Raw genomic sequence first — 22,732 nt, 5'->3', positions numbered from 1 at the left:
AGTGTACACACACACCCCTAGCCTAATTTTAACTTTAATTTTTATCAGCTCAGTTGTTTATCTGATAAAGTAGAAAAAACGGAGATTAGAAACATTTTGGTTAAACCTCATATTTTTCCTAACCCTAAGGAACACAAATGTATTCAAAATGAAGTCTCTTGGATTGACCTTGAAATACATCACAATTATGATTCCACACAACGCCAATCATTTCACCACGTGTTCTGAGGTAGGGACCGCCTCATTACAATAACAAGACATAAAGGGCTCACATTTTCTTGGTCCTAGAAGTTTCTCATAAAATTTAATCAAAAGTGAATTTTGTTATTAATTCTCAGGATTATCATATAATTTTTACAGAGCCTTGTTTTTTGGAATTGAATTCATTCCTCAGTGATGAAAAATGATTCATAACAACCAAGAAAAGAGTAAATCATAATTATCAACTTATCCACAAACCCTAATGATAAACAGTGATAATTACTTTTTGAATTGATCTTTACACAACTTAGACTACTTTTGCATAGTACAGATATTACTTTTTATATTCTGCTTGTTTGGTTTTTGTCTGTTCCCCAAAGTCATCTGGGAAGCTGGGATATGGATCATTAACAATCACCTTGGGAGACTGTAATTAAGGCGGATCCATTGAACCTCCCTTTACTTTAACTTGAGGAAAAACACAAAATAAATGCCCCAGGACACAGAGGGGGCCCAGAGCCCAGTTCCACCGCACTCCGGCTGAGCAATAGTGAGGGCCGCACTGTCTCAGTTCTAACAGGTTCTAACCCATGGAAATCATCTAACCCTATTTACCCAGCTGTAAAATGTGACGATGCTTCTTATTTCATAGTCGTTGAGATTTAAATGTGAAATCACTGAAAAAACACATTTCCTTTCATAGAAGTTTCTCAATCAATGGTAGTAATTTTTAGTTGTAGTGCTAATTGTAGTAAAATATAACCCAGTTATATGTAAAAGGTATAATGTAATATTGCAAGTGCTGTTTTTCACTGACCCATGCTATTTAAAATGTTTGTTTATAAACTACCAAATGCTTAAGATAACAGAGATAATCCACATGCACTTCAGCACTGCTGATTCTCTACCATATAAATGCAAAAGGAGAGTCCCTGGCTATATACACATTCTTACATGGCAAATCCTTGTTTCATATTCTTTAAGATACTTATTTATACTAATCAAGCCCTTAGGAACCACGGGGAGAAGGTCTTCTGCTACTTCTCGACTATTGGAAGAGTTCTACAAATGCATCAAGGGTGGAAACCACGCACGTCTCTCTCCATCTTCTTCTCTGGATATCTCTAGCTTCATGTCTCTCTTTCTCTCTTAAAGCCCAAAAGCGTAAGCAGTGTTCGATTTAACCCCACTCACCCCCGCTATGACTGCACTGTGCATTGAAACAACAATTCAACTGGAAACCAGAGCTCCAGGATTGTGGGCATTTTTTAAAGTGACGGCATAAACATTTAAGAGGTTTTTTTTTTTTTGTCCAAACCTTGGAATTTTACCACAGGACCCATTTATAACATTTGCTTTTGACAGAAGCATCCCAAATAAAGACAATTCTGTTACATTTCCATCCATGTGGTCTAGCTAGGGGTGAGGAGCACAGTCAGTTTGATAAAATAACAAGATGAAGTTACTTGAAAATGTGGTTTTCAAAGCTGGCTCATCAAGTACAAAGAGTTTTATGATCTCTTAAAAATGTGCAATTAAGATACTAAAATAATAGTTGATTTTTCCAAATAACCAGATAATAATAAAATTGTCAGAAAATTTTACTTCATGGTGTTAAAAAGGGCAATGGCAAAATTATGTCATTCATATTTCTTATAGACAGAATTTGGCCTCCAAAACCTGAAGTCTAAAATAAAGCATCCCCCAAATTTGAAAGAAATCAGAAAAACTCTTTGTTTTTCATGGGGTCTATAATTCTATAGGTCTTTTATCTGTAAATTTGGCAAGTACCTAAAATATTATGACTTTTAAAATAGTAAAAGTCATAATACCGTCTTTTAATGACTTCTGTTTAAACAATTGGTTTGTCACACGGGCATACTCATGTGATGATGAAGCAGGAAGATTTAACAATTAATTGAAAACATATTCTCCTTTAGGGAAGGGATGAAGAGCACACTCTCGAAAACACTGTTTTTTCTATGCTGAAGCTTCAGAAGTTGCGAGGTAAGAATAAATGGGACTGTATTGATGGAAAACAACAATTGCCTTTGAATTACCTATATTATCAGCCCTACTATTCAATGTTTCCCATTAGCAGAATAAAGCAGTCTTTAATTTTCCATTATTATTCATCATATCCTTGTTTTCATGGGAAATGCAAAACCCCGAGCCAGTGCCAGGGCTTTGGAACATGCAGGTTCCTGACCTCTGGCCAGACCTGCTCACTCAGACTCTGGGCGTGGCCCCGGAAACGTGAATGTCACCACTAGACTTCGACGATTCCACTGCACAGCCCAGCCTGAGAACGACGGTGGGAACTTGGTTCTCAATCTTTCACTCTGGTTTCTCTGCCTGAGGGACAGACACCACTCTCCTCTCCCACCAGCTGAAACACTCTTGTCATCAAGCCTCACCTCACTCTACAGGCAATGAAGCTTCATCCTTCTCAACTTTGGAGAGGGCCTTAGCTCCAAGGTAAGAACCATCGCATGTGCCTCCACAACACTGCCTCACTGGCATGGGGCTGGTGAAGTGAGCACGTGAGAAACGCTTGCTGGTAGCCTGATATGCTGCGGTCCTTCAACTACTCCTCCAGCCAACCCACTGGGCCCACGTGTGTTGTGCATCTCCTAACTGTCGGACATTGCGCCAGGCACTGGGGACGCATACAGACACTGACCATGCGTCTGCACACCTCTGAGTCTCTGTCTTCCTTTATGGCCTGTTCCTGTATCCCTTATCTAAGATGCACATGAACTTAACTCAGAACCCTCATTCATTTCATTGTTGGCATTGTGTTAGGGAAGAAGTTAATCCTTCTTCAACTGCCCAAACAATTACTTGTAAGTTCAGACCTCTTGGAGGGTAGGTCAGCAGCAGGTGCCAAGCTATAGAGCAGGGAAAATGAGACTGGGCAGTAAAAGCACAGGTGGAATTTCAACAAAGTGAACATCAGCAAGAGCCAATGGGCTAAAGACACCCCAATATTTTCCCATATAAATAGGAACAGGGTAACATACACCCATTTCTCTCCTTGTTTAATAAAATATATTTGCAAATAAAATGCACAGTAGGAAGCAATATATAAACCTGGTGTTTGTATTTTTTAAAAACTCAAAACCACCTACTTCCATATTTCAAAGTATTTTTATGTTATCCAAAAATGTTAATTGATTTTGGAAAAACTAATAATATTAGGATAGAAACAGATTAAAGAGCAGCTGTGTGAATGTGAGTCAAACTGATATATAAAATTTTAAAATTCTATTTATATGCTTTTTAAGTCTAGTTTTCTATTGCGCATATGATTGGTATATTATAGTTAATGGTGCATAAGTAAAAGTTAATGTGTTTATTTTCAAATAATCTGTAGCTAGATTACAGTTAATAATCTATTAAATATATTTTAAAAACCATTTTTGAAAATAATACACTATGAATAAAAAGGAAAATACCAATATACTTACATGTCTGTATATGTTTGCAAGATCATGGAAAAGGCATGATAAAATACACACCAGTTTCATTGGTGTGTACAGGTTTGTGGGTTTTTTTTTTTAAGAAAGCATAAAACTGTGAAAATACTCATGGTCTGCTAAGTGAAAATTCAGACTATAAAAATTTTCTCTACAAAATAAAATAATAATTTCAATGTGTAAAAATGTAAATAAGCAAAGACACAAGAACTAGAAAGTAATATTGGCAAATTAAAACACAGTTTCCATGAAGTGATTGCCTGTGAACAATTCTGGCCTTTGATGCCTGTTGGTACTTTAAACGTGGGTTTCCACCATGTATTACCAAACATAAGTGGGCATGGCCATTAAACACAAAATCTATTACTCAACAAGAAAATCTTCTCCTCTTCTCTATTTTTGGGGGGCAAAATCACACTATTCTTTATACCTGTGGTTCTCAACTGGGGCAATCCCCCCCTCCCCAGAGCACATTTGGCAATTTCTGGGGACAGTCGGGGTTTTCACAGCTGTGGGTGCTCCCGGCATCTCCATAGGTAGGGGCCAGAGATGATGTTACCATCCGACAACACACAAGACAGCCTCCACAACAGAGAATGATCTGTCCCCAGTGCCAACGGCGCCCAGGTTAAGAACTGCTACAGAAGGATCACAACAGCAGTGCCCTCCCCTCCAAAGGGTATGGAAAACACCTTCTCTCATTTACATTCTCAGAGGAATTCCCATGACAGGCGGAGGTGGGAGAAGCATGCTGAAGCACACTCGATGTACTTCTAAAATACAAACTCGAGATACGTCCCCCATCACCTTCCCTTGCACCGTACACCTATAGCCAAGACCTTTATTTCCTGCCACATTCAAGCAAGGACATCCTTCAGGGGACCTGCAAAGCAGCAGCAAAGAGTCTGCCCTAAGAGTTAACTAAGAGAAACAGAGGTATAAACTGTCAAAATCAAGCGGCATAGTTGTTTCCCAATAGATGAACACATCTTCTAGAGACATGATCTTTACCATGAGTCTCATATATGTTAAGGGGGACGGAGGACAGAAAGATTTGGGAAGAGAAGCAAAGCACAACGATCTTTATGAGAACTGTCTGCAGGAGCAACTCTTCGGGAATCACAAAAATGTGTCCTCAGTGGAGAAAAAAGTTCAGGTGGAAATGAGTTCTCGATAATGCAGGGGAGAAAAGGGGAGGGCGTGGGCTAGCCACCCGATGTCCTCCCACCGGCTAGAACCACTGAGGCGGTCGGCAGTTCGTCAGTGTATCCCAGCCAACATGTAGTGACAATTATTGGCCTTAACGGTTATCTGACCCATTCTGCTGAAGCAAAACGTAATTATTTTTATTTTTTTAAATAAGTCCTCCTTATTTTCCTTGTTTATTAGTAATTTTTAAAAAGATTTTATTTATTTATTTTTAAAGAGGGAAGGGAAGGAGAAAGAGAGAGAAACATCAATGTGCGGTTGCTGGGGGCTGTGGCCTGCAACCCAGGCATGTGCCCTGACTGGGAATCGAACCTGTGATGCTTTGGTTCGCAGCCTGCACTCAATCCACTGAGCCACATCAGCCAGGGCAAAACGTAATTATTAAACAAGTTAAACAGCATCCGTTCATAATGCAGGAAACGATGACATAAGCAACACCCTTGACTCCTCAAGATCCTACACAAATCTTTATCGCTTGGTTTAAGTTATGCTCAACGTACGTAATGTAAAATGTACGTTTCTCCAGAATGGGGCCACATCTTATATTCAATACACACTGAATACAGTATCTACTGGAAAAATTATTTAATGAGATTAAGATATTTTTTCAAGGGGAAAAAGGTGAGGACTAATAGTTACTTATGATTAGTTTATCTGATCCAGAAACAACTACAAGAAAACAAGGTACTTAAGGAAAAGAAAATTAATTTTTAAAACAAGGCCTTGCTACATTTCAAAGTGAAGTATAAGTTTGGAGCATCACATTTAAAAGCGATGGCTGTCTGAGGAATGTGAAGTCAGGCATTTGCTGACTGTGACCTTGAACAAGTCACTTAACCACTCTGCACCTCAAGTCCCTCTCTTGTAAACAGGTTGATGGTGACCATCTCACTCTTTTTATAGGGGCATCAGATGAGACATGAACACGACACCTGCTGAGTTATGACTCAATAAGCACTAGCTGTAATTATTTTATTACATTAGCGTCACAGTGATGGCGGAAAATGCTGGGCCCTGTACAAGAGGAGGTGGAGGGGGGGAGACAGGGGGAGCAGCAGAAGAAGGCGAGGACACGAGAGCTTGCTGAAACTGGGTAGGAGAGCCATGCATAACGCAGAGTCGGGCCTGCCTGTGGTCAGTGTGTGTCCACAACCCCCCTTCAGCAGGCTTCATGCTTCCTGGGTAGCCTTCCCTGTGTCCTGAGTGAGCTCACTTTCCTATTCTCCACAGCACAAATTTCCACCTCCTCTACCCTCAACAGAGAGCATCTGCCAGGCCACAGGGAATCCAGAGGTCTTCGATCAGGCCATCATTTGGATTGCTGACTATCACCCCACCCACTTCCTGTTTTGTATTATTTGCAACCTATGCCCTTCTATAGGACAGTATTTGTCCAAATTATATGACTCCTTTCTGCGTGCACCCTGTGCCCACTTCACTTCAGACCCAAACTTTTCAAGTGTAGTTTAAACCACTAAAACTCCTCTCGCTACACTGATGAATGAGCTCCCGTTACTATTTCTGGGAGACAAGTCTCGGGACTTGTTTCAGTTGGTCACTGTAGCATCTCCCTGACAAGGACAACAATTCTGAGACGTTCTAAATTAAATTACAGCAGGCGGGAGAGGGACGGAAAGGGACAGGGCCGATTAAAAGCCGGGGGCCAGCTGACAAGACTGCTCCCATTCCTGGATGTGTGTTGGAGCTTCAAGTCAACACCCAAGCGGTTACGAGCCAGCCACAAACTGGGCCCCTGCAGCCCACTTGCGCGTGAACTCTCAGCACTGTTGCCTGCAGCCAACCCCAAAGTAGTGACTATTTCTTCCTTACAGACGGCGCTCCTGGCATAACACTGCCCAGGCCTCGCCTTATCTCCACCCCCACCCCTTACTTGTAGCCAGTGTAAATCCTTTCAAAACAACTCACATCTTTCTTCTCTGCAGCCTAACGTAAGAGACACGCTCCTCAACTCCAGGATGGCGGACACGTTGCTTTTCCACTTAGTGCTGTTGCTGGTGGTTCAGACTTTATGCCCCAGGACCTGGTTCTTTATGGCCTAATATGAAAGGGCGTTTAGCTGTGGAAGTGAGTTTTTTTTTGTTTTTTAATATGATATGGCTGACCATTTCTCTCTTTTTTAAACTCTCTGGTGTCTCAGCTCTGAAGACATTATTATCTGTAGGTTCTCCTAATAAGTCTCTGGCTGCGGCTTAACTACTTACTCATCTCCTCAGCAGACTCCTTTTTAGGGTTCCACCACTTAAAATGCAGTGCTCCTCAGAACTCCACTTTCAGCGGTCTTCTCACTGTCCCTTTTTAATTGTATCCATTCCTACAGTTATAACTGGTACCACTTTCATGCTGACACGTCCAAGTTCACCTCTCTAGCTCTAGACCTGTATTTTCTAATCACCTGCTGGTTATCTCCCTTCAGGAATTCCATATGTACAGAAAAGTCAACATTTCCCAGACTGCCCACCCCTGCCTTCTCAGTTCGGCTGCTCTTTCTGTTTGAGGCATCAATAAACGACACCAGGAGAACCCTGGGATTCACCAAGTCCTGTCACTTCTACCTTATAAACGCCCTCATTTTATATCCTCCCCTTGGCATCCCTGGGTTCGCTGGGCAACCCTGCCTGGACTTTTGCGGTGGGTTTCCACTGCATCTCCAACCTTAGGTGACATTCCACTTTGATCCACCCTCCCCACTTGAGAAGCATCTTTCTGATGTGTGAATCTGTTCCTGCGGTTCTCCTCTGGACATCCTCTCCTGGGTCTCTACAGCCTCGGGGACTAAAATTAGACTCTTCAGCAGGCTACTAAAAATAGTCTTCATAATCTCATCACCACCTAGGACCTCAATATCACCTCCTCATGCCTACTCCCAACTCCAGCCATTTTAATCGGCGTGAAAATCCGTAACCCCATCTATTTTCCCATGTCTTATTCTGCTACACGCCACCCTTCTGTGTGGAACACACACCACAGACCTGTAACTCCCACTTCCACTGACCTAATTTCTACGTAATACCTCCGTACTGCACACTCTCAATATTCTCAGTATTCTCAGTATACTTCTTCTTTCAAAGCACTTATCATCCTGCATTGTGATTCTTCCTACACTTGTTGGTTTAAGCAGTAAATGCTTTGGCATTTAGGACTGTGATTCTGTGCTCTGGTTTCCCACACGTATGGGACGGCATCTAGTCAATAATAACAAATGACTGCCACAAAAACAAACACTTCACCCAATATTTGTGGCGTTCAGCAGGAGTCAAACATCCAACCAACCACTGCACGGTCAAAACCACATGGGGAGAGGCAGCAATAAAGTACTTGTGCATTTTATAGACATCAATCAGGGAGACAGAATATAGGAGCTGGCAAGTCACAGAGGCAGCCATGGTTGACACAGACCACTGGCTACTCAACTGGATGCTCAGAAGAACTTTGAGGGGAAAGACTCACACTAAGTACAAGCACAGTAGAAGCCTGCAGCAGAACTCACAAGAGTGAACAGCTCTGTGCTAAGTTTCATGAGGTCAGGGAGGAAGCTGGTGGTGTTCACTGCTCTGTTCTTAAGGCCAAACACTTGGCTGGATCACAGTAGCCACTAAATAAGTATTTCTGTTGAACTGAATTTTAAACTTTGCAGCTGGTAAAGCAAACATCTGGGTGTTTGTTTGTTTGTTTGCTTGTTTAGAGGCAGTACTTTCCTCCATTCACCATTCCATAAAAAGGTAATTTGTGTTCATATTTACTAGAACTCCTTCCTCAAAAGTGAAATGCTGCTTCACTCTTTGGATGGCAAATGTGTTGTTTCAAGACGGAGAAGAATCTGCTTCAAATGAAGGGAAAGCTATTTCAGTACAGAATCCTCAGAGCCAATTTTGGATCTTAAAATGCACTTTTCATCAAGAATCTTAACAAAAAGATTCCTGCCAGTTTAACCAAGACATCTAAAAATATGTCATTCTAAAGCCAAGCTTTCTGCTCAGGAGCATTCTAATTGACATCACGTTCTTCCAAAGACGTTCCATTGAGCCAACCTGAGTCACATGACTGAGTCAGATGCCATTATCACCCTTCTGAGTAAGAACTCAGGACTGCATATCATTTGGGATTTCTGCATTTTCCTTGGTCTGTGCTGATTTTCCAAGTTTCCCTAGACTTTCTTTGTGCCCAACAGAGCGATTACATAATAAACCAAACCCGAGACACGTGTTATTTTGAGTTGGAAATCAACTTAGCATGTCCCCTCTCATTTCAAACATAAGGGAGCCGAGACATAGTCCTGTACATCACTGACCCAACCTCACTTAGGGAAGCAGCTGGAGTGGACACTGAGTCTCTTGAGTGACAGCCTGGTATTTAGTCTTCTACACAGGCTACGTTCATGTAACACAGATGCCTTCCACATACACCACTTCATTAACTCTGGCAGTCACCTGAAACAGGTAAAACGGAACTACTGTTTCCCTTTACCAGGCGAGTCATTCCCTCGGGATGACCGAACAGCAGCAGCAGGGGTAGCGCCCCAGACTCCTGACTCAGTTCAGGGTTTTTCTAGCATGGTCGTCTACCAGGATCACCACACTGACACTGGCCTTTTTCTTTTGGTACAAATGAATCAATAACAGTTTAAATGGTCTGGTGCCAACCATTCTTCAAAGGAAGATTTGCCATCATAAAAGAAAGTTACAATGACCAGAGGTTGCGGGCTACAAAGGAGAATAAGGCAGAAACGTGTGTGTTGATCAATTCTGAGGTTTCACTTAAATCATCCACCAGCCGTTCTTTCAGAACTGAATCTAATCAAAATATCTTACTCCTTTTCGACCTGTATATGAGAGCAAAATGCTACAAACATCTTGCTTTATTTAGACACCAGTGACGGAATTTCCCATCTGTTGCTTCAAATCCAATAACCATATTTAAATAAAACAGCATACATTATGAAATTTTTCTTGGAAAGATTAATTTAAAGTCACTAAGATTGCCAGCTGAAATAAGTGCATTTGACAAGTCAAAATGTGTCTGAACAAGTCCACGTGTGTTGGTATTAGGCTAAGAAGGGAATCTGGGTTTTAAACACGTGCTTCTAATCATGAAGGCTGCACTGCTGTCCTATTTACAACCTGACATTTGTTTTTACACTTTCAACATCCCATGACTTTTCAGCAACAGCAAATAACTTTAAGAGATGACACCTCGCTTTGGCTGGGTCTATATTTTGACTAGCCGGTCTTTTGGCATTGTGTTGAATTCAGATACCTCTCCAAAATGCTGCATACAGGTAAAAAAAAAAACTGAATGAAACTTAACAAGAGAAAAAATCCCGTTCTAAACAATTTGGAATGTAATGCATCTAAGTTCTTAGTTACTGTATTGCAGCAACTTCTAATCATTCATCACTGTCTCTGGATTCTAAATATTTCTTAATTTTTCTCTAAAGCCCATTTTTGTGACACTGCAAAGGGAGAGGTGGTAAAATGAAATTGGGGAGGAGAAAGGAGCACAAATAAATCAAAATGCAAAAGAGAGGATTCTAATCCAATCACACTGGGGCACACTGAACCACACCTAACAACACAACTTAGATTCAAGTACCTGGGATTTAGGAGGTTCCAACATTAGGACGTTTAAAAAAAATTTTTATGGTAAAACTCAAAATATACACTGATGACAAAACTCTAAAATCCCACAGGAGTGGATATTTGTATATCTGAGAAATTAGTTTCCTAAAAAAGAAATATTCTCTACCCACATAAGATTTTCAAGATATGTGGGAAATCTGAGGTTCCAAATCACCCAATATTGCTTTTAGAATATTATCCTACATGGTAAAAACTTACCCAATAATTACAAAACAAGGATATACAAGTTATTAAAACATTACTGATATAGTTGAATATTGCCTCAAGCAGCTATAAGATGTCCTAGAATCTTTTGGACAGTGTGTAGGGGAACGCGGCTGGTTATCTGAGCTTCCTCTTCATTTGCATTCTGGGAACACGAAAACGAAAACGTGTGTGACGTTGAGAGCAAACCCACTGCAGAGCGCCTGGGCTCGAGTTAGGAAGTGCCCTCCCTGTCTTTAGTCCTGATGGCTGGCTTCAACGTGTTCTGCTTTAGACCTTAGGTACAACCACCTCTTCTTTAACGGTGCATTCCATTTCTAGGCAGAACCACACCACAACAAAATCTTCTGAGGAATGTGTTTTGTGGCATCAGAACTGAAAGTAATGCAGTATGTTACACTCCAATGTGGCCTTTCTAGAAAAACTTTTCCAAAGGGGAAAACTTCAAAATACAAAGTAGGAAAGTCACAAGTAAGTGGGGGTATCTGGGACACTCGTCTTTGTCTTGTATGTCTGCAGTGGCCCAACATGGGCAGCAGGGGGCGCACCTGCATGAAGCTATCCCCCACAAGTGTTTCCCAGTTGGGAACACCGAGGCTTTTTTTTTTTTTTTTTTTTTTTTAAGCACTTGCCTCAAGTCCAGGGAGGTAGCCACTAAGGAGTGCTGCTACCCACAAATTACACAAGCTTAGGACAGAAGGTGAATAACTGCAGAAATAATCAGAGAGGATACGTGAGTCTGAGCCTGGCTTTTGAAAACGAGGGTGGCCAATTTTTATTTTACTATTTTGGTGGTAGAGGGGCTTAAAGGAGCTGGGTGGGGAGCTTCTCCTGAGGAGTAAAAAGGACATCTCTGAAAGCAACAAGTGGACCTAGGTGCTCCCTGGGGCATTTATTCAGTCTCTTTTCAACAGTTCAGTTTGCAGGTAATGTTCTCTTTTAAATGTTAAATCTAAATCCTCCTCTCCTCACCTGACTCCACCCCAAGCCCAGAATATCACTTGATGAACCTGATTTCCCACTGCACCTCAGGAAATGTGGCTTCTGCAGGGGGTCTCCTGCATGGGGCTGTGTTTTGCATGTGAATGAGTAATGTGTTTTACTCGCTTTATGCCAAGTCTCAAGGGTTTGAACCAAGCTGGGAAAATCCCCAGGGACCAGAAAGAGCAGGCTCTGAAGCCACAGACACAGTGAGTTCCAAACCCAAATCCCCCGCGTTTGCCCCCACTTCGTACACACACTCACACATGCTCCACCCCCCGCTGGCTGGCTCCTTTCTCCTCCTTATCCCCAATGGAGGTCTGTGGACACACGGCCAGAAACCTCAGTACTCACCATATTAACTTCAGAAACCATATCGATGCTGGCAATGTCGATATTCATTCCCACGGCCACGGGGGGACCTGCAAACCAAGATGGCCAGCCACGTGATTTCTCAGAACTTCATTCATTCTTAGCAAGAGTTGTGTCCCGGGAATGGGACACTCTGTTCCAAGTCCCTCCCCACTGCTCACCCTCAAATTCTTCCAGTCCCTGCTCCTTTTTAGAAAGGGTGCAGGAGCTCCTCTAGGAAATGCTCTACTGAATATGCACACACGTGTCCTGATGGGTGGGGGATTCCAGCCCTGTCTACATATGTAGATGTCTCAGCAGGAGAACACACACAACTCACAAAAGCACAAGAACATTCTAGCCCAAGGGAATTTTATATGTTGCGTTGAAACCTTCCTCCTCATTCACCCCCACAGCTTCTGTGTGCAGGCTTTTAACTCTCTGAGCTTCATAAGACTCTGAGGCAAAATGAAATGGGCATAATCAGGGTTTCTAAGGCTGCAGTGAGAGAGGCCCCTGGCCCTTCACCCCACTTTGCTCCAAGCCCCTCCCCCATCCTCCCCTCCCCCCACTCCACTACCCCATGCGACGAGGCTTCCAGGACTGGATGATATCCACACACCAGCCACTTTAAACTGTGGTCAGAACTCTTCCAAAAGTAGGCAGGCACAGGGGGTTAATGTCACTTTTCCACCGACTGTCTGCACATCTTGTCCTCAAAAATGTTCATGACAGCCTTCCTTAAGCCAGGTTCTCTGGGTACACCATTAACTAAATTTAAGAGATTTGTATCTGAACAAGGCAAAGACAGTGAAGCAATGGGATTTATAACAGTGAAGCCGAAAGGACAGTTGTCACCAGTCCCCACTACGAGGGTCTCTGAATACCCACGGAAAGATCATCTAAGTGCTAGTGACAAATCGGCTTAAGTTTGGATCAGTTTCTCAATGTGGCAACACAGAGACACATTCAATGTAGCACATCCACCCGGACGAGGGAGAGGGAAGAGACAGTGAACACAAAGCTCAAAAGACAGCTGAGGCGATAGCGGGGTTGTTTCTGATTTTCCAAGGCAACCCTATTACCTCCAAAATCTGGTCTCAGGCGAATGTCATAGCCTTTCAGGAGTCTATCCACCGTCTCTTTGACCAGTGACATATTACTAGGATCATTGACACTAAGGAGAGAAAAGACAATAAACAGGCATCAGTAAGGCAGCAGGCACCGCGTCTTCAGCATCCATCCGATCCTCACTACAGATCCCGGTTTACGGAGGGAGGCAGGCTGAGCCCTTCAAAGTGAGAAAGGCAAAAGAGAAAAGGTGGGCTCACTTACCTCTGCGCACAGACAGCGGCGATGATCAAGGGAAATGACCAAATCCCAAAGTAGCCCTTTTTCCGGACTCTCCACATCCCTTTAGTTTTGATGGGATTGAGGGTTTCACTGGAGAGAAGAGATCCAACTTAGTCTGCCCAGTGCAGTAATTCTAATGGGACGCGCATGCGCACGGCGTACCAAAACATCAAAGGGGCAGCAGCGACTGCCTGGGACCTAGCAGATTTTCTTGCTAAGAAAAAAAAAATAAAAATAAAAATAAAATTAAAGGGGAAAAAGGAAACACATATATATGTGTAACACATACATATTCGAGTGCTGTAAAAGGGCCACCCCACAAGAAGACCCAGAGTAAAAATCTTTGTTGTCCTTTCCTTCAGACAAAAACAACTGGAGTGGCTGGTAAGTTTCGGTAGTTGCGGAAGGCAGTATTGCACCTCCCGGGCTTTGGTTGTGTGTGTGTGTGTGTGTGTGTGTGTGTGTGTCCTTTTAAATATGCAAAACCAGATTAGAAATTTAGGGGACAGCAGGTGTGGAGTGCGAGCGGAAGATGGTGCCTGGGAGACCACTTCTGGTCTCAGCAAGCAGATGGGGAGAGGAGTTCGAACTTTGTTTCCTTGGAGAAGAGCATCCCCTGCCTGGGGTGAGCGGGGTGCTGGAGGTGGGGGTTGCGCGGTGGGGGGAGGGAGGAAATAAACCAATGGGCGGAGTGCTGAGCAATCCGTTGGATTGGGGGCTCGGTGGAGAATAAGAAAGACACCAAAAAATTATAAAGGAAGACAGGAAAAAGGCAAGAGGAATAAAATGCTGCCTGGTCTTTTCTCGGAGTCAAGGAGCAAGCTTTTCTTCACTACTCACGAGCAATTTCTTTCTCCTACTCCTCACCCTTTGCCCCCTATTCCCCGAGAAGAACACCTCGGGGTCCCGGTTTCTCGCCGTGTGACGCGCCTGACCCGCTAGTCCGGATTATTTATAGCAGAAGGAGGGGGTGGCGAGGGGAGCGGAGAGGCAACGCCGCCTCTCCAGGTTTCGGTCTGCTTCTGCAGTGGGAAATTAGTAAGTAGGGAGGGTGGGGTTTCAAGAGGGGTGATGGGATGTGGAAAGAGTTGGGGGTGCGGGAGGCCAGTGCCCTAACGTGAGCGCGGGGGGCTCGGGGGGCGCGTGGGGCTGGGCGGCGGCAAGGTACCGCGAGGGCAGGTGGTGGAGTGGAACGCGCCTGGCGGGCCCCCACGCCCTCTCAGGACACGCACGCGCGCACGCGCACACGTGCCGCCACATTCCCCGCCCGCACCCGCCCCTCCTTACCTCGCGGGCCTGCGCTCGCCGCCCACCGCTGCTGCGGGGGGGGGGGGGGGGCGGGCTGGCGCCCCCGGCTTTAGCCCCAGCCGGGAGGGACACCCGGCTGTTCGGGGACTGTGCCTCGGGGTTCCTAGAGCCGAGCGCGGTCCTTAGAATGCAGGCAAAATGAGGAACGGGTTCCGGCGCCGCCCCAGGAACCGCGGTCTCCTCGCCACCTCGTCTTCTCTCCTTTTCCCGGGGCCAGGGGGGACTCACACTCCCCAAAGCTGCCTCTTTCCTCCCGCTTGAGGCTGGATCGGGCGGGCTGAGGTCACCGAGACCCAGAGGAATTAGAGGAAACGGGAGTGTGCTCGGGGGCTGGGAAGGGAGGGAGATAATTCGTGGGAGAAGTCTCTCCGCAGCCCGAGGTAGAGAGACGTGCTGCGGGCGCCCCGAGATGCCTCCAGGCTCGGGGCAGCCGCACCGCCTGGAGGAGCTGGGACGGACGGCTCTCCGGGCACTCCCGAGTTTATCTTGGAACGGGGTGGGGGTGAGGGGTGGAGGGGGTGGAGGGCAGATTCTCTCGCTACGCCCCTGCCCCCTACTCCTGGAAAAGTCTGAGGTCTAACCTACATTCTGGACCCAAAACTTAACTTCTAACTCCTCCTCCTCTTAATCATCCTTACCATTAATTGAGCGCCTACTACGTGAAAGGAGTGCTTCATTAATTCATTCCTACAACAGTCCTAGTTCAGCCATCACTTCAGTTTCCCTCTATTATGGATTTAGAAACTGGCACGTTGAAGCAAAGGAACTTGCCCAAGGTCAGCTGGTGTTCACAAATGGAACCAAGACTGAACTCCAGTGCCTAGTTTCCTAACCACTAGGCCAGACAGCCTTGACTCCCAGGTCCCTGACTGGCCCACTGAAGGCTGGACTCTAAGGTGGAGCCCCCGGCGGCTGTGAAGGAAACGGGGGCGCGCTCTGCACCAGGGTAGCCCGCTGGAGTCTGGAGAGAGAAGGGGGGACACTTGCGCCTGGGATAGGCGGCAGTGGGCTGGGGTCGCTCGGCAGGCTAGCAGTTCTGCAGCCACTGTGACTCCTCGGGTCCTGGTCGGGGCTGCACACGCCCCACTTACTTCTTGACCACAGGACTCCAAGCATAGGCCAGAGGCTCACTGGGGGCAGCGAGGGAACGAGTTCAAGAGAAGTGTGGAGGGCTGTGAGGCGGGAAGCCTGCAGCTCCCGGCGGGGCTGGAGAGGGAGCAGGAAGGGGAGAGCTGTGTGCCTTCACTGGCCAAGGGAGCGGCTGCACGAGAGACAGGTAAAACCCCACTGTGAACAGTGCGCACCTCCGGCCCAGTGTTCCTCAGGGCTGCAAGGCACCTGGGAGTCTATCCAAAGATACAAACGTGAACACACACACACACACACACACGGGGGTGGGGGGAAAGAATTGGAATCTGTAGCTCTCCTATCTGTAATCCTTGAATCACTTGGGTTGAAAATGACAGAAATCAAAATGTATACCAATGGCCGAGGAAAATTGCCAATTTTCCTTTCCCCCCTCTTGTACACAATGGGCATCTGTTACACGAGCGGACTACATTGAAGAAAACCCAAGTTCAGATGGTTGACATTATACCCAGAGGATTCCTAAGTGGTCTGAACCCCAGGTAAGCCAAGGCGAAGCCCTGGAACTCTCTTCCTCGGGACAGCACCTCAAGCGGGATCCTCCTTCTGACTAGCGGTTAGTTACCCGAGGCGCCGCCCGCACTGCCCGCCCCTCCGCACTGGGGCCCGCTTCAGTTTGGGCAGACAGACCAAAATTCAGTAAAGACAGCAAAACCACAGATGTTGTCCTCCACTGAAAATAATAAGGGTGACAGCCCAGGAACTAGAGGCCTAACTCTGAGCTCGCATTTCTGTTTAAATACTTAGTGACCTTTGTGACTGGGGCAGGGCACTTACACTCTCCAAACCTTAGTTTCCATTTCTTTGAGAATGAAAATCATCATAGTACCTTCTCCATTTGATGGTTGTAGAATGGCAGATATACTCATGGACTTTGGCATGTGATTAATAAATATTAGCATCTCTTAATGCATGAGGCATAACGAGTGGATAGGAAAGCAAACGAGGTTTGGTAATATTAATCTATAAAGAGTGAGCGGACATAAATTTGGTGCAATTATCACAGATTAGCCTGAGAACAGAGGAGCATCAAGGAAACTAAGGTAAGGTTAGGAAGAAAATGTACTCAAGACCCAAGCAGCAATCAAAGGAAAAAAAGATAAAAGATTGTGTATTTCCTCTGTGGTAACATCTCAAGGATATCTCTTATTCATAGCTGAAACTGATGTAGTTAGAGAGAGATTCCTACTAGTTCTGAAACCCGATGTCAACTTACCCCTACAGCGGACCCTTACAGTACAGCAGAATCAACACCAGGACATCTCTCTGGAAGACTGCTGATCCTGCTGCTAGGAATGTGAAAATGTAAACAAAAACGTGCAAGAGAGGGCACTGCTGGAAACTGGAGATGTGTCCATTGTTAGAAAGCATCCTCCACGGTCCCAGAAATACAATGAGAAGCCACAATGCAGTCACTTTTAAGAGGTCATGATTCAAAATCATCTCTGAGTGTGAAGCATATAAATGCCAAGTGAAAGCCACAACTAGCCATGTGCTATTAATCTTTGCTCTAGTATTCATTCATTCATTCATTCAGTAAACATATGTTGGGCACTTACTCTATGTCAGACATTTTTTTATAAGCACTTGGGTGATGTGTTGAAAGGGCTGATGGGGTCCCTATCCACTTGCAGCTTGCACTGCAGAGTGGGAAAGAGCCATTGTAGGAGTAGTAACAGAGGTATCATGCATTGTCAAATGGGGACAAATAGGACATTATGAATCCATAATTGGTGCAAATGACTCAGTTTGAGGATTTGGATGAAGCTTGCCTAATGAAGTGACTCTTCTATTAAGATTTGAAAGATGGGTAAGCCTGCGGACGAGCTGGGCGAAGAAGACTGCAGGAAGAAGAAATGAGTCTGTGCAAATATCCTGGGCCAAAAGAGGATGGTGCAATGAAGAATGAAGGGGAGCAGCAGACTTGAGGACAAGGATCAGAGAAGCTTCACGAAGGATGTGGTGGGAAAGCTGGGCAGGACCAATTTGGGATCATTGATCTGTTGAGGAAGAGGAGTGCCAAGACGCGTTTTAATCACCCCGGAGGAAGAGGCAGTGGCTGGAGGGGATCTGGAATCCTCAGGAATCCAGGTGCCAGGTGACTCTGGTCTGAAATAGGAGAGTGGCCGTGAGGCTGGGGAGCAGTGCCTGGAGTTAGGTGGGAGAACTGTGGCCAAACTCTGTGACAGATGGGATGGGGGATGAGCCAGAAGAATTCAAGGATGACTCACACATTCCTGGTGTGCACAGCCAGTGGAGGTGGCAGAATAAAGTCGATGGGGATGACACATTGAGTTTGGGTCACAGTAGCTTTAAGGGACTTATCCAGGCTGGCCGTTCAGGGCGCACTGGGCATTCTGGTATAGGCACCTGAAGCTCAGAACCGAGGGGTGAGTTGGGGCCAATACATACTTTTCATGTTCCATCCTGATACCTTATTTCTCTTATCTGCTTTAATTTTTCTCCTTGGAATGCATTACTATTTAATGCATTTTATTTTACCCATTGTAATGCTATTATCTTTTTGCATGGAATGAAAGCTCAAAATAAAACAGAGATTCTCATCTGCTTTGCTGACTGCTGTCTTCCAGTCCCTTGTGCCCAAAGTAGAAACCTAATATATATATTTTAATGAACGAGTGTATATTGGAGAATCCTGAGTTTGTAAAGAACTGAAATAACAGGAGCACATCAGACTGATCCAGAGAGGAGGAACAGAATAAGAAGACTGGAGGATTTAGAAGAGAATCTTCTGGCAAAGGACAATGACGGCCATTGGAGGAGTCCAATCAGGACTGGCCCACGGGTGGGAGGAAGACTCCTGTGGTGTAATCAAAGCCAAGGACACAGACCATTCTGATAAGGAAGGACTGGTCAACAGTATTAAACCCTTAAAAACGTTCTAAATGTTTGAACAGATATTACATGCTCATGGTGTCAAATCTAAAATGTAAGTTACTCTGTCCCTCTGCTACTGCAATTCCCTCCCTAGAAAGGCAGGTGACTCTGTGGGGAGGGGCGTCAGGCAGCACTGCGTACCTGAGCTGTTGGCCTGTGCAGGTACGGGAAGTGCCCGCCGCACCCCAGCCATCTTCCCCAACCTGCTTCACCGCTGACGGTGGTTTGGGCAGGGGGAAGGGGGGGATTCTCAGGGAACATAGGTCACCTGTTAAACATTTTAAATCTTTTAAACATTCGTATTTATTATTCTTTTAAAAAGTGAATAATGGATCTCTTAACTTCGAATATTGATTGGGGTGTTTTTAAATAATGTGCAGAAATTTCTGTAATAATGAAGAATAGGGAGAAATCAGAAATAGCATGTAGAAAGAAAATACATGTCTATTACTTTTCAAACATAAAATAGCACACACCTACAAATTACTAATAAAGTGTTGTCAAATATACAGCTTCCTGGATGTACTGTAATATACAAATAAGAACCATTTTAAAAGAACCTCTTCATATAACTCATATATATGAATGTGCCTTTATTTTTATGTGCTAAGGAATATTTTTTCCATTTGCTAGTCAAAAATACATTTTATTTATTTGTCTGCAAACACTGCCTTCACAGACACTGGAAAATAAAATTACTCCTAAACGACTATAAATTCCAAATTATGGGCTCCTGCCCCAGTGAGGTTTAACTCTGCTGAATTCGAAATGGGAATTCTATGCCCCCTGAGTCCTGGCTGTCCCTCCTTCAGCAGGTAGCACTAACACTAAAACTGAGTTTCTGCAAACTGCTTGACCACAGTAAGTCTGATGACATGTAAATCAATTTAATTTTGTAACTAAAAAATACAATGTAATAATAACAAAATAATGCCAATTTGTCAGGTGCTGTTCCAAATGCTTTATGCAGAGTATATCGACATAGTTAATCCTTACTACACACACACACACACACACACACATATGCACCTATGAAATGTTAACTACTATTATCCCCATTTTATATATGAGGACACAGAAGCAGAAGTTAAACAGCTAAAAGATTACACAGTTTCTAAGAAAATATGGAATGACTCAGGCCCTCCTAAAAACTGCATGACTTAATAAAACTCTTCTATATTCATCTCCTCTACAGTTGTCAACTCATCTCAGCCACTGAGTTAACGTAACAGAAATAAAATTTTACTCCAAAGCATCTCTGGACCTAACAGAGATTGGATTGAACAATCAACCACACAGCCAGCAGGAACTGCTAAGAGGTGTTACTGAACACCTTTTGAAGGAATATACCTTTTAGTACCACCTCAAATTAATCGATCTTTGAAAGTACAGAAAAGCGCCTTAAATACAAAATGTAATTACTGATGCTCTAAATCGAGGTAAAAATTGTTAGATGAGGACATTACCTAGGCTCTGACACCATGGGGACTCTAATTATGTTTACACACAGTCTCAGCAGTAACACCACACCAGACCCATTCTGTTAGGAAAGGTTGGAGTGGGAGAAGTTCCTTTTTGCCTGCTGCTTCTCAAGACCTGAAGGGGGAGAAGAGGTATGCCTCATCAATACACATGCATGAGCAAAACTGATGGACAAGCAGTGACACTCAAGGCCCTAAAGAATCAGTTTTAGAATCTCTCGCCACCTGGTTTCTTAGGAATGGCCACTGCGAGATGTTCAAGGAGAGGTGAGCCACTGTGTAAAATAGGGTTTTCCAACATGTGAGTCACATCCGTCTCAGTCCTCTCCTGACACGCCTGTCTCTGCCAGGGCTGTTTATCTACTAGATGCGTGAGCATCCAGTCTCCACTTTACAAGCATTTTAAGGGCCTATAAAAATATACGAATGCTCAAAAATGTACATATTGGCTCCATATTTAAAAAGCAAACTGCAATGTGGAAATTAGTTCATGTTTAATTAAATGCCTATAAAATATAAAACTATGTCTATAATTGCACCCATTTAAATTTTATATGGGACAGGTACACATTCCTGCTTTATATTGTGTCAAGGGGCCTGCAAACAGAGCACTGGGCATATGAAAGTATCAAAAAGCACCGGCCGTCTCCATCCGCCCTCGAAGTCAGTCTCTCCCGACTTCCATGCAACTAAAGCCAGTTGTGGCATCTTCCTTTTCTTGTTTTTGCTTTGTGAAACCCCCCTCTGCAAACATCTCCATTTGCCAATTCTACAGGGGGGTTTTACTATTATTTTTTATTATTCCCTAAGCTCAGTGCATTTACCTAATTTGACTGAGGCACTCAGTGATTGATAAACTATAACTGAAATTTTTAGTCACAGCTAATGTTTATTGAGTGCTTGCTTGCTAGTTTGCTCACTCTATGATAAACACCAACGATTACTCATTTATTTCATTGAAGAGTATTACTTGGTCATGTATTATTTAGTGTTCTTGGGGTGGAAAGTGACAGGAACCAAACTCAACCCAGGGGAGTGAGTATTAGGTCGGGTAACTAAAGAAGTCCAGGATGTTCAGCTTCCAGTGCAGGCGGATTCAGAGGCCAAACTATTTCATTGCAGAATTTGATTTTATGAAAGTTGGTTTGAGTCTCAGACAGGCTTCATTCGAAAGATGGCCATCAGCTGCTATTCTGATTTCAATTAGCAACCCCGAGGAGATTAGCAGTTCAGTAACTCCACCAGAAATACAAGATGGGGCGGTCTGTGGGGACCTGGGTTATGGTGCCATCTTCGACCTATCACTTGCTGCTGTTGGTGGGCTGGGTCTCACTCCGACCCTGATGCTGGGGAAAACCACACCCAAACCATGTGAACTATGAATGGTTGAGGAATAATTACCCAAAGAAAGAGTGTGCATGAGCTATTACCAGAAAGAGGAGGAATGAATGTTGTACAGATAGAGCCACTATGATAGATTTGTACAGATAATGCTCTATGGTCGATTTCTCCAATAGGTGCTTGAAGAGGTATTGTTACTAACCACAAATTGTAGATAAAGATTTTGTGACATAGGGACTTGAATGTGACTAGGAGGACCTTAACTCACTGCATCTGTCCCATGTGAATGTCTTTGCAAGCAGCCGATGAAAGTGAATGAATGAATACATCGGTCCAGGGTATTTGGCCTCTCAGATTTATGTCAAAGGTAGATGATTACTACTTGATATTTTAGCAACTCACATAATCATTTGTGAAACAATCACCCCAAGAACTTTAAAAATAATCATGGTGTAACTGAATAAACACATGTAAATACATGCAAGGATCAAAAGAACAATTTAACAAAATTATGAACAAGAGTGGCTAGGGAAAGAAGGTCCTTAATAACTGAATATTTGGGTAACTGAGACCCATAGTAAAATGTTATAATGTCAATGTCAAATAATTGCATTAGTTCCACTTATACATAGTAGGATCTTATCAATATTTGTTGAATAAATAAATTTCACAACAAACCTTTTGCTGTCTAAGCAACTAAATATAATACTTTCCATATTAACAATCAAAGGATAGTTTCTTAGATGTTAACATATGATTTTCCTTAATAAAAATAGACCTTTGTTTGTAACATAACTATAACACATAAGTCATTATTGATACTAAATGACCTCTCCTGACCTTAAATTCTAACCCTCTACACCTCATTAATTTTCACAAAATACTGTAAGGTAAGTTCTGATATTATCCTTATTTCACTATTTTCTGCAAGTGTCAGAGGTTCTGTTGTTAAGAAAAGCTTCACTTCAGAAAGGGAGAAGTGGAGAACTAGGCAAAGTCTGTCAGGGTGATTTTTTTTAATCGGAAACCTAGAGAATAGGTATTAATGAACACTTTTTCCTTCTGTTTGTTTTGACATAATTCTCTCATAATAGAAACTGCATGGAGGTTGTTCAGTCCCTAG

At 43.8% G+C, this 22,732-nt stretch overlaps 1 protein-coding gene across 2 annotated transcripts in view; it reads right to left on the bottom strand.

Annotated features, from left to right (window-relative positions):
• The window catches only part of GABRB2 (gamma-aminobutyric acid type A receptor subunit beta2), a 246,346-nt gene that overhangs the window by 173,443 nt on the left and 50,171 nt on the right, over positions 1-22,732 (bottom strand). Inside the window, exons 1-4 of one of the 2 annotated variants that reach the window (XM_045827848.1) lie at positions 14,276-14,354; positions 13,418-13,649; positions 13,168-13,259; positions 12,086-12,153 (exon numbers count right to left, since the gene is read on the bottom strand). In XM_045827848.1, the coding sequence (XP_045683804.1) occupies positions 12,086-12,153; positions 13,168-13,259; positions 13,418-13,494 (237 nt within the window). In that variant the 5' untranslated portion in view covers positions 13,495-13,649; positions 14,276-14,354. Of the gene's footprint in view, positions 1-12,085; positions 12,154-13,167; positions 13,260-13,417; positions 13,650-14,275; positions 14,355-22,732 lie in introns of those variants that run through there. The other variant, XM_045827857.1, reaches the window with a different exon arrangement.

This window comes from Phyllostomus hastatus, unplaced genomic scaffold (genome assembly GCF_019186645.2).
Source record: "Phyllostomus hastatus isolate PE091 unplaced genomic scaffold, TTU_PhHast_1.1 phas_contig_150, whole genome shotgun sequence".
NCBI lineage: Eukaryota > Metazoa > Chordata > Mammalia > Chiroptera > Phyllostomidae > Phyllostomus > Phyllostomus hastatus.
The sequence above is the reverse complement of the archived record's forward strand: the minus strand, read 5'-3'. Positions and strand labels throughout refer to the sequence as shown.